General features: G+C 41.2%; 1 protein-coding gene across 1 annotated transcript; it reads left to right on the forward strand.

The window, feature by feature from the left end:
- Nucleotides 1–3332: 3332 nt before the first annotated feature.
- On the forward strand, nucleotides 3333–12371 carry RAB27B (RAB27B, member RAS oncogene family). The gene is made up of 5 exons (XM_065406752.1): nucleotides 3333–3485; nucleotides 5276–5361; nucleotides 7341–7444; nucleotides 9049–9172; nucleotides 12182–12371. Exons 1-5 carry the CDS (start codon nucleotides 3333–3335, stop codon nucleotides 12369–12371), a joined length of 657 nt encoding a protein of 218 aa, XP_065262824.1.
- Nucleotides 12372–12901: the final 530 nt, after the last annotated feature.

The following is a 12901-nucleotide window of genomic DNA, read 5'->3' on the forward strand; positions in this document are numbered from 1 at the left end:
TTGTAGTGATAATCGGGATGGCCCATTTCAAACAGTTGACAAGAAGGTGTGAGTAACAGTAGGGGGAAAATTAGCATGGGGAAATAGTTTTTAGTTTGTGTAATGACCCATCCACTCCAGTCTTTCTTCAAGCCTAATTTAATGGTGTCCAGTTCGCAAATTAATTCCAGTTCTGCAGTTTCTTGTTGGAGTCTGTTTTTTTTTTTTTTTTTTAAGTTTTTGTTGTTGAAGAATTGCGACTTTTAGGTCTGTAATTGCGTGTCCAGGGAGGTTCATTCATTTTGAATGAAGTGAAACAGTTTGGGTGTTGCATTTTGATTTGGTCATTTTAGGGTGCTTCTTGGCTTTTATAGTGGCCAAATTCCAAAATGGAATGTCATTTTGAAATGAAATATTTTGACATTTTTGAATGTCACCCTTTTTTTGTTTTTTAATTAGCCAAAACTATTTTTTGAATTCAACACAAATCCAAGAAATACTTCAGTTTATCCAAATCTATATTTTTAAAGTTTAAAAAAAACTTCCTCCTAAAAATTTCACGCATCTCTAGTACACCACTTGAAATCTACATGACAGACACATTCTGTCCATATAACCATGCCAAAGAGTAAACTTGGCTTTAGATGTGTTCTTGCATTTAGTAGTGACCTTTGGACAGTTGCTTACTGAAATTTAACTTAAATCATGGAGTAGCAAACTAGACCACCTCCTACCTATGTATGCGAGTCTAGCACTGATAGTGTCATCTGATCACATACAGCAGTTGAGCTCTGAGATTCTTTCTTTCTTTTTCCTGTTGACTGTCTCCTTTGATCTTGAAGATACAAATTTCTTTCTTGTACTTGGAAAAGGAACACACTTCCCCCCCCCCCCCCCATTTTGGAACATGAAGGTAAATCGGTTTTTAAGCTAAGTTTGATTCTACCCTCCCAACCCCCCCCCCCCTCCCATGAAGCATCTGTAGAACAGGCCACACAACTTGTACGATACAGAGGAGTTTACAAAGCCATTCGTAGGAATAATCCAACAATCTAGAGGAATGTTTTGATTTTAGCCTGGAAGGCCTATTGCATACCAAATCATCAAGAGAAGACGATGCCGTTTTCCTCTGTTACCCAATTATATTCTAAGTGATGTGAAGAAGACTGTGTCTGTGACTTTCCTACAGTGTTGGTGATTTTTAAACAGTGTAAACCGTAGCGAGTGGGAGCTTCTTCAGTGTGAAGATTGAGTACAGATGGCATATCCATTGAACAATTAACAGGATTATTATTGTTTATAGGATTAGAGGAATTTAAAGAACATGCAACTACATCTGCATTACCCTTTTTCTTTTAATTTACAGTAAAATAATGGGTTGATGAGAAGGTTGTATCCCTGAGTTTTGGTGTTACCCTGTGAGTACCAGAAGGTACCTGCTATTCTGTCTGTGGCACATCCTAATCTAGTCCAGAGGTTCCCAGACTTCACTGCACTGCGACCCCCTTCTGACAACAAAAATTACTACACAACCCCACGGGGGACCGAAGCCTGAGCCCCACCATCCCAGGTGGTAGGGCCAAAGCCTGAGCCCACCGCCCTGGGTGGAGTGGGGGTCAAAGCCAAAGCCCCAGGGCTTCAGCCTGAGGCAGGGGCCTGTAACCTGAGCCTTGCTGCACAGGGCTGAAGCAGTGAGCCCCACCAAGTCTAAGCCAACCCTAGCGACCCCATTAAAACCTAATCGTGACTCACTTTGGGCTCCCAACCTGCTCTTTGAGAACCGCTGGTCTAGTCTCTTGTGGGCTGTAATACTTTGGTATAATGTTGGTTGATGGGTTTAGTGTGTGGGTGCTTTGTGGGGGTGGTGGCCTGTGACATACAGGAGGTTAGACGAGATGATCTGGTGGTCCTTTTGGCATTAAATTCTGACTCAATTGAGATGTTTGAAAGTATAATTGAAATTTTGTCCCAGCCTCCACCAACTCACAAGATTTAAAAATTAGACTAGCCTTGGTCATGCCCAAAAACTTTCAAACTAGGATTTGAGTTCTCATGTTACATGGGCTAAAACTAAAGGCTTCCTCCCTCTGCTCTCTTCCTATGTAAACATTTTAGCAGACAATCTTGAGTACAGACAATAGCAATTAATTCAGTCAAATGAACAAAAGTTGTTTTAAAATTAAGTATAATAAGAATTCATTTGTTGAACCCAGTTATACTTCTGGCATTTAAAGAATTAGACAACTTCACAGAGCAGGAGTGGGCAAACTTTTTGGCCTGAGGGCCACATCGGGTTTCGGAAATTGTATGGAGGGCTGGTTAGGGGAGGCTGTGCCTCCCCAAACAGCCAGGCATGGCCCGGCCCCCTCCCCCTATCCCCCACTGCTTCTCACCCCCTGATGCCCCCCTCCTCCCCCGGACTCCTGTCGCATCCAACCCCACTGTTCCCTGACAGGGCCCCCCCCGGGACCCCTGCCCCATCCACCTCCCTGCTACCTGTCTCCCGACAGCCCCGGGAACTCCTGTCCCTGACTGCCCCCCATCCAACCCCTTCTCTCATTCCTGACTTGCCGCCCCCACCCCCCAGAACCCCTGCCCCATACAACCACCCCTTCTCCCTGTCCCTGACCACCCCTGGAACCCCTGCCCCATTCAACCCCCTTGTTCCCCACCCTCTGACCGCCCCAACCCCTATCCACACCCCTGCCCCGATTACCACCCCGAACTTCCCCGCCCTCTATCCAACCCTCCCTGCCTCCTTACTGCACTGCCTGGAGCACTGGTGGCTGGCAGCGCGGCTGCACCAGGACAGGCAGCCGTGCTGCCCGGCTGGAGCCATCCACGCCACTGTGCAGCACAGAGCACCGGGTCAGGCTGGGCTCTGCAGCTGCGCTGCTCCAGGAGCTCATAGCCATCCGCCCAGAGCATTGCGCCGGCGGTGGGGCGAGCTGAGGCTGTGGGGGAGGGGGTACAGCAGGGTAGGGGCCGGGGGCTAGCCTCCCAGGGCAGGAGCTCAGGGCCTGGGCAGGAGGGTCCCGCGGGCTGTAGTTTGCCCACCTCTATCATAGAAGATAGGTCCATCAGTGGCTATTAGCCAAGATGGTCAGGGATGCAACCCCAAGTTCTGGGAGTCCCTGATTCTCTGATTGTTAAAAGCTGGGACTGGACAACAGGGGATGGATCACTCAAAATTGCCCTGTTCTGTTCATTCTCTCTGAAGCATTTGGCCACTGTCAGAAACAAGATACTGGGGTAGTTGGACCATTAGTCAGACTCAGTCTGGATGTTCTTATGTTTATCACTGTTTTAAAACCAGTTCTTCCTCTCTCTGCAGGTTCATAAAGATCAGCACTATGACTGATGGGGACTATGACTATCTGATCAAACTCCTAGCCCTGGGGGATTCTGGGGTTGGGAAGACAACATTCCTTTACAGATACACAGACAACAAATTCAACCCAAAATTCATCACAACAGTAGGAATAGACTTTCGGGAAAAACGTGTGGTAAGTTTCTAAAGTCATCAATGTCTTCACTTCTTCTAGTTTCCAATAGTGTTGAGAACGTGCTTTACGTAAATGTATACAGTTCCTCTTCCTGAAAGGTTTAAGGTGTGTTAAGAATGCCTTTTCTGCTTTAGTTTCTGGCTTGAGTCCAGTCAAAATTAGAAGGGAGTGGGGGAGAAGCTGTTGCCCTCAGATGGCTGCCTGGTATCCTAGTGGGGTATTATGTATTTACATTACATTAGCACAAAAGGCCTCCAGTGGGGCCCACTGTGCTAGCTAGCTGATGTACAAACACATTACAGAGACCGCCTCTGCCACAAATTAGTTTGCAGCCTAAAGAAATAAGGTGACAGAAAAAGAATGGAAGGGGAAAGAGCACAACGATAGTATCTTGCCCAAGATCACACACCAGGTAAATGGTAGAACTGGAAGTAGAACCCATGTGTTGATACTCCTGCCCAATGCTCAGTCAACTAGATCTGGGGTTGGCAACCTTCAGCACGTGACCCATGTGGGTGATCCGCCGGCAGGCCACAAGACATTTAGTTTACGTTGAACGTATGCAAGCACGGTCCCCCGCAGCTCCCAGTGGCCGCGGTTCACTGTTCCCGGCCAATGGGAGCTGCGGGAAATGGCAGCCAGCACATCCCTGCAGCCCATGCCTCTTCCTACAGCTCCCATTGGCCAGGAATGGAACCGCGGCCAATGGGAGCTGCAGGGGCCGTGCCTGCGGATGGTCAATGTAAACAAAATGTCTCGTGGCCCACCAGCGGATTTCGCTGATGGGCCACGTGTCGAAGGTTGCCAACCCCTGTAAATACTGCCTCCCAAGGTGTCTATAGCACAAACTATTGACTTCTTTGACTCACTTTAGTAATGTGGCTGTAGACTGAACTATCTTCATGCCTCTATAGGTGACCCTTTCAGGCTACAGTTCTACACGTGTAGAACAGTGTGTGCTAGCTTGTACTGTGGTGTATTTCTTCCTTAATGTTAAATGGAAGATAACAATCTTCCGTGCTGTCAACCTGATTCCTTTCATGTGTACTAACATTCATTGCCACTGTTTTAATAGAACAGAACTATTGTGCATGTCCACAGACCTTGACAAAAATGGATATTTTTTTTATTGCACAATGTAGAAAAAAAGTTCTGCCTTCAGATAAGAATGCTCTTCGTTTGCTTGAAGCACAATAGCAATCATAATAAAGCATAGGATCGGAAATCAGGAAATCTGGGCTCTATTCCTAGTTTTACAACTGACTTGTCCTCTAACCTTGGATGTTTATACTTGCCTAACTCAAAGGGAAGTGCCCTAAACTCACTAGTGTATGTAAAGTGCTTGCATGGCATTGCGAAGTGTTTTGGAAGCATTAACCATAGCCAGAATGGAGCATTTTGCAAAAAGCAGGTCTTTAATGCACAGCAGGCCATATTAAAGAAATTAAATCTAGGAAGTGATTTCAGCACAACTTGTATACTGAGATGAGCAGAATCGGGATCTAAATGGCAGTATTAAGTATACTCAATCATCTTCAGAAGACAGTATTGGTTTTCCGGTTTTGAAATATTGTTTTGTAAGAGGCCCTTTGAAGTGGAATATTAGTGAATGTGAATCTCTGTAGCAAGTATAAGCTATAGTTAATAAACCAACTTATTCTCCATTTGTTTTTGAAGAATTTTTTGTTTTAGTACAGCACTATGTGCTAAGGGCGAAATTTTAGTAATGGGAAATACATTAATAAATTAAGCAAAAGACTACTTCTTTGTTTCTACTCTGTGTTTGTCAGATATACAATAGCAGAGGACCAAATGGATCTCCAGGAAAAACCTTTAAGGTCCATCTACAGCTTTGGGACACTGCTGGGCAGGAAAGGTAATGTACAGAGTTCAGCATCTCATATCCAGTTAATCAGAATTCTATTAACTTTTCTAAAATTTAGACCGGTGAGTCAGAAAAAAACACTGATCTTCTGTCACAGATTTTGGTTTTGACAACCAACAAAAATCCATCTCTTGTTCCTGAAGGATAATTTTAAACTGTTGCTGCTTTGCTGTGATCATACTGAAATACTGTATTCACTTCTTTTGTAAGCTTCCCCCAGCTACTCTGGAGTAGCAGTAAAGTTCATGGTGGTTTGTTAGCATACAGTATATGACTTGGCCTACTCTTGATTAAATATTGGCTGTGCCTAGAGACAGGAAGTGGGCAGGGGAAGGGAAATCAGTCATGAAACAGGAAACAATATTGAGGCACTGGAGTGGGAAACAGCCTAAAACAACTCATTAAATGGAGAAGGGGAAACCATGAGTACAAGCTGTCTTCATGCTTCTAAAGGGAACCTGAAAGCACTGAAGGAAAATTGCTTACAGCAAAATTCAATGGATAGAACAAAATTCAATGGATAGAGGAAAACAAGTGCAACTGCATTGTCTGAGCCTTTGTCACCTTTGTGTGGCTTCCACACCTGGAAAGACTAATTTTGGTTTGAACCACCATGTTTCCATGCTTCTCTTTCAAGCCCTCCTGAACCTCGTAGGCTCTGTACCCTAGACCTCCCCTGAGAGAGGTCACAAAATAAATGACTGGCAAACGAGGAACTGGATGCATGCTAAATATCACAGCTAAAGCACCTATCCCTGTGTCCATAGTCTGTGTTGTGTCTAAATTATAAGTTCCTCAAGGTAGGGACCTTGTCTTCATACTTTTTGTAGATAGCAAACACACTTACTGTGGTGCTATATTAAAATTGGCCTCTATTAAGACACACCCATTTTTCTAGTTTGAATCTGTCCCATTGTCTCTTTTATACAGTATGGCTAAATGTGGTTGTCAAAGGCATCACTTCTACAAAAGAGATCTTATGGTAGCACTCTTGCAGCTAACTTGTCATTGGGAAACCTCATGCGTGTGTGGCTCTCTTCTGCAGCAGTAGTTTGTTCTAATTTTGATGCATGTGCCCTGGGGTATCTTATTTACCACATCTGCTACTGATAGATGTGCCAGATTATGTGGTGGTTTAAGACAGAGCGCCGAATTCCATTTTCTGTTTTCTAGCTCTGTAGGAAAGTTTAATGTGTTTGGTTTCCTAATTTATTTGAGACTCTGGCTTGTGGTCCTGTGGCAGCAAACTGGGGCTATATTTTGGGTGCTGGGTCCATGGCTTTGTGCATTCAGAGATTACTCAAGTTTCATTGAGCTCAGCTTGTCAACTACAGGTAAATCAGGGCCTCTGTAGATGAGCTTCCCAGTAAACTGTTTTTATTCTAAACTATGATTAAATGGCCAGATACTTCTTTCATCTCTGCCATATTAGGTGGTGGTTATCCATCAAGTAAACGTTTCCTCACAATACTCTTCTTATGTTCATCAATTGAACCAATTTTGTGTCCCAGTGATTAGGGATGCACTCAATGCATCTGTATTCTTGTGATTAAAAAGCAACATGTTAATTTTTAGGCTAGTCCAAAGGACAGAGAATTTGAACTAGCAATGTATCACTGACAACGTAACCTTCTCACACATCTAAGCATTCTCTGGTAAATTACACCCACCTTGATAAGTAACTACTGATAGCTATGATAAATCTAGCCAAAAGGAGGGCCACAGGCTTTTGACTATTATGAAAACATTTGGCTGATAAATTGTGCAACTTCTCTGGGTTTGGATTTTATTTTTTTAAAACGGCCTGTTGCAAAAGAGATTCAGTAAAGCTTTTTTTGTATCTCCCCTTTGATGGATGGTTGTCTGTTTGGGTTTTTTTGCTCCAGTAAGTCATTCACTAAAAATGATTACCTAGTAATTTTAGAGGTCAGTCTGTGTTAACAGAGCTGCTTATTTGTTCCTTCCTTCAGATTTCGAAGTCTCACTACAGCATTTTTCAGAGATGCCATGGGCTTTTTATTAATGTTTGATCTCACCAGTCAACAGAGCTTCTTAAATGTCAGAAACTGGATGAGTAAGTAAAACAGAACAGCTTGCATGTATCCGATAACTAGCAGCTTCTTGTGGTTTTTAGGTTACTGTATATTACATGTCTTCATTTACATAATGTTAATTTCAAAGAGGTGGTCCAATATTTTTCAGGTGGTCATAAACCTATGGCTTGGGTAGGTGGGCTCTGAAGTCCCAGCTCTGGAAAATTACATAAACTTGTTAACTTCAGAGCATTCTGCAAAGCACATCTATTCCTCTGGCCTTTTCTGGGACGGGTTGGAGGTTGTGTGAAGAGGTTTGTGGTGGTCAATTTTGGGGACTTGTAAAATCAAATCAATCATACCATATATGTGCTTATTATGATCTTATGTACTGTTTATGGACTGTTACATTTTGTATTATCACTATTTGGGCCGTGTTGCATTGTTCTGATTTTTCTACTTGTATTTTTATTTGTATAAAGGATATTTATTGGTCTTTAATACAGTCCAGTGCCTAAGGTTTGGTTAGGTGTTTCATCAGATTTTAAACACAGCCTACCAAACAAAATGAGAAATATGTGTATTTTATGCATATTTCAATTGAGGGGTTTATTTTTTATTTATTTTATTTTGCAAGGCAGCAATATCTGATGCAGAAGCAACATGTGAGATAACCTGAAGCGAGGTTAAAACAAAATTGCTAGAGAGCATGGATAATCCTGATTTAAAATAAAGGTGTTTAAAAGATAGGGAGGTGTGGGTGTGTGTTCTTGTCCAGTACTGGTTAAGCTATTCTAGTGGAGGAAAAAACAACATGCAAAAGGTGACCAGACTTAATTTCAGGTTCTGTATAATTCAAACTTGCGGTTTGTTAGTAAACTAACTTCTGCGTGCTAGTTGGGAGTATTCTGGCCTGTGTGTACAAGAAGAACACTGTGAAAGGCAATATGGGAATACAAATAAATCCCTTCATAGCAAGCTATAGCTTTATTGATAGAAATAACAATTGCCATGCTCCCACTTCAGTCCGCTATTTGGCTACGGAAAAGTTAATGCATTGGAATCTATCTGCTTCAGTGGTTCCTTTGCCACACTGCTCCTCTAAATTTCTTCCACATAATATATACTGCAGCTACTCATCTTTTCTTCCCCCCAATTTTTGAGGTAAGAAAAGATAAGCGTAAGGAAATTACTTAAATATTGCAATCATTGGATCTACATAGTTCTATCCCAGCTGAAGATTTGGCCTCAAATTTCTAAATAACTGCTTGTGAAAAGCATTTGGAATTTATTTCTGTGATCTCCTAATGGGTCTCTTTGAATAGGAAAATGTCTGTCCGTACTAAAGGAAACCTAACCAAAATGTACTGATGTCTATTATTTGTAGACTGAAGTACTGTATGTAGAACACATCTTTGCATTTGATTCTCCTCTTTTTCTAGGTTGTATGGAGGGGAAGTGAATAGTTCACTGGAAATAAATTCCTAATCACATCTGTTCCATTTTCCCCTGTAGAAAATTACTTTAATGAGCCAATGTATTATGAAAAGTCCATATGGTACAAGAATTCATTTTTTTTTAAACAAAAAATCTTGGCCCTTAGTGGCATTTCAATACTTTTTACTCTAGGTTTGTTTTTTTTTAGGTCAACTGCAAGCCAATGCATATTGTGAGAATCCCGATATAGTATTACTTGGTAACAAGGCTGACTTATCAGATCAGAGGGAAGTCAATGAGAGACAAGCACGAGACCTTGCAGATAAATATGGGTAAGTAAACGGTGATGGAAAATTACTCCAGCTGATCTCTACATCAGTGTAATGTTCTTAAAACCTAAATTGCCACCATGCAGCTTTGAAATTTGGGGAACCAGTTAGATTGGTTAGAGATTTACAAACATTGATATGCTATAGAAATTAGTCTGGTGTGCAAAATCTTCTACAGTGCTGCCCACCCTGTCACACTTTGAAATTTGTGGTCCACATGTTTCAAAGTTTGACAAGTTAGATAACACTGTAGAAGATGAATCGTGTTATAGCGTAGTGATGCTTAAACAAAATATAATTACTATAGAGCTATATTCTAATTCAGCTGGTTAGTCCTGAGAACTAAGACAAAAAATGTCAAAAGCATATGCCCTAAAACTCACTGTGAGAAGGACTGCATGGCTAAAGAAACTGGTAACATGCTCTACCCGTCATGATTGCACCTAGTGTCTACAAGATCTTACAAGTGGAGAGTGTAACACACTGATGGCCTCAACTCCTTTTCTATTGGACAATTTAGAATCGTCAAATTTTGCATAATCATGCCCTGTAATTTTTTATTATTATTTTAAATGAGCAATGCTTAATACAAGAAATGCCCTCTTCTAATTACAGTAAATTTGGTTACAATTTTGGGAATTCATAGTATGAACATTTATTAAAACTAACGCTTACATTGTTTGAACTGCCTGTTACACTCAGTGCTATTTTCTGAGTTTATCTCATTAAATAGATAAAGTGTCATTTCCCCCCCCACCCCGATCTGATTCACTAGGGCTTAATGTGGCTATTCACAGAGAATTTGATGAGGAAAGCTGAGGGACTACAACAAGCAATCAGACAAAAAATTCTTATTTAGATACATGAGAAGTAGAAAGCCTAAGAATTGTGTTTAGTCAATTAAGGAGTAAGGACACTGCAGAGGATTGCAGAGAAGTGAAAGGGCTGCATCAACTTGCATAAGAGTATTTGGGGGAGATCAATGAGATATTAAAGATTTGAGGGGTCAAAAGTGGGGGCACTGGAGCAAATTGCCCTCTAGTTCTGTTGCTTTTTCTAACAAGTAAAATGATCATTCTTCTGAATTCCAGGTTGGATTTAAGCTGCGTGCATAAATAGACAATCTCTTTGAAATAGCCACTCATTCAAAGGACTAGGGAGTAGCAAAATGTTGTACCTATCTTGATTTTTTTGAAAAAGCATTGTTCATATTTTAGATCAGTGTTGCTTACTTCACAATCAGGTAAACTGGTTGAAACTCTAATCAAAAGCAGTAGCGTTGTAAACCACCTAGAACATGATTGTATAATGCAGCTTGGCTTCTGTAAAGGAAAACTGTGCATAATCTCTAAGGATTCTATGCTTGTCTACAAAACAGTAGAGAACCAGTTGCCCCGACATTTTGACAAAGGTATTTTGAAAAAGTCCTTCAAAAGAGATTATTAAGGAAACTAAGTGGTCAGAGTGACAGTTTGTTACTCGTGACAATCCTGGATCTCAGACAGAAAATGAAGTAAGACTGAATAGTATACTTTATAGCAAAATGTGAAGAGTAGTGTAACTCAGTATTCCATAATAGGGCGGCACTGTTTAATTAATGATTCGACGGCAGGAGGAATTACATGTTCTGAAATGCAAGTTCATTCACATTGAAAGGGATAATTTGAACTACTCCTACATACTGCTGCACTCTAAATGGACTGTAACAACTCAAAAGTGAACTGGTAATAATGGGTGACCACTCAATGAGAACTTCTGCTTGCTGTTGCTGTTTGACGGCTGATGCAAAATACTAGAATGCATAGAGAACGAGAAGAAAGCAATACTGAAAATATACTGCTGTAACATAAACTAATGGTGTGCCCCCCGCCCCAGAATGCTGTGTTCAATTCTGGTCATTCATCTCAAAAAGGATACAGAAGAAATAGAGGGATTTGTGAGGTAGACAACAATGATCAGAAACATGGGAAAACTTCCCTATGAAGAGACTAAACTCCTCTCTGAAAAGATTAGATAAGAAGGTGTGTGTATATATTTTAAAAATCCTTGTGGCCACTCCTACTTACCTGTTCTCCGTATGCGTTCCATTAAAATCAAAAGGCAACAATTTTAAATCTGTAAAGCAGGAATCTACCTGTGGAACTCACGGACACAGGATATCCGAGGCAAAGTTCATACTGTCCACAGCTACATTAAATAGAATCCAAAAACAAAACCTTCAAATAGAAATTAAAACCCTCTTGCTCCCCACAGGAAAAATTTAATTCTATCCCATTATGGGTTGCCTTCTCCATAACTGTCTAGTAGGTAGTTATTGCACCTTTTTCCTTCAGATAAATGCTTCTATTGGAGATATGGCATTTTCCATGTTCCTTGAGAGTTACTGTAGATGCAGACAGTCTTCACTTTCCACCCGGAAACTTCTGGTGACATAAAATGGACTGCCTGTGAATAAAAGTATGAAATACTTCAAATTTGCAGATACTTCAGTTCTGAAGCCTGGAAATCCATGTTGCCAAATATTGAGGGAGGGTGACTATAGAAACTTAACTGGAAATGCTCCTGAATGCACTAAACAGTGATTGTCAATACGTCTCTGTTTCCTGTTCCATCTCTCTATGAGACGGCACTGCAGTTCTTCTTTACAGAACCTTGGAAAAAGTAAATTTTTTATGAAGGCCTGTTTCTCTCAGCTGTAGTTTAAGCAAATGCTGCCATTCTGGTTTGAAGCCAGAACTTTCAAGTTAGTTAAAACTGGCAGTTGGTTCAAGATGCAAAACTTACCTTGATATTAATACCCATTCCCCCAACCCTCTATGTTAACCCTCTGGGGGTTTGTTCAGCCCACTTAATGCAATAAAGGCCAGCCAAAGTTGAATTCCAAAATTCCCTATTCCTCCACCAAGAAAATTGTTCAGGGTATTTGGATCAAGAGTTTTGCTCTGGGGCCTATCTCTCATTTTAAGCCCTTTCTAATGAGCTTTTTAATTTTTTTCATATCCTACATACTAGCATACCATACTTTGAAACAAGTGCAGCCACTGGGCAAAATGTGGATAAAGCTGTGGAAATGCTCCTGGACTTGATAATGAAGCGCATGGAACAATGTGTTGACAAGACACAAGTATCTGACACAGCCAATGGAGGAAGCTCGGGGAAGCTAGATTCAGCAAAGCCAGAGGAGAAAAAGTGTGCCTGCTAGACTTCACCTCTAAACTGTGAGAACCAATACGAATATTTGATCTGAAAATGGCTGATTTACCACTAAATTCAAACCTGGCCATGCACAGAAACAAAGTTGTCTTGTTTGGGTTTTTGTTCTTCTCCAGAGAACTTGAGTTTTCAGGGAAGCCTCTGTGCTGGAACTAATATTCCTGATATGGCATCATGGAAGATCTAAAAGCGCCCTCATCTTAATACAATCAGGCTAGAAAATGTAGGAGAGATGTTCCCTCCTACCTTGGAAGGAGAAAAAACTATTGTTTGTATGGGGGGAGGAGGGGAAAGATAAATAATTTGGATATCATGATAAACTAAAAAGGGGGTACTTTGTTAGGTCTCTGTCTTAATTGAATCTTGCTTCTTTATACTACTTTGTATTTACATCAGAGACCATGCATCTGCTAAAGTGGAGATATGAGTAAAGAGAATGTTATGTGGTGTATTACTTGCACAAAGCAAGCAATGGTGTGACTGACTGACTGATAATAAGCTAATGTGTGAGGAGAAAGG

This window comes from Emys orbicularis, chromosome 6, assembly GCF_028017835.1.
Source record: "Emys orbicularis isolate rEmyOrb1 chromosome 6, rEmyOrb1.hap1, whole genome shotgun sequence".
Taxonomy (NCBI): Eukaryota; Metazoa; Chordata; order Testudines; family Emydidae; genus Emys; species Emys orbicularis.

Bases quoted from the DNA above. Each gene is read 5' to 3' on its own strand.
- RAB27B (XM_065406752.1), top strand. From the start codon at position 3,333: ATGACTGATGGGGACTATGACTATCTGATCAAACTCCTAGCCCTGGGG. The intron at 3,486-5,275 runs GTAAGTTTCTAA...TGTGTTTGTCAG, and splicing joins ACTTTCGGGAAAAACGTGTG to ATATACAATAGCAGAGGACC. The intron at 5,362-7,340 runs GTAATGTACAGA...TCCTTCCTTCAG, and splicing joins GACACTGCTGGGCAGGAAAG to ATTTCGAAGTCTCACTACAG.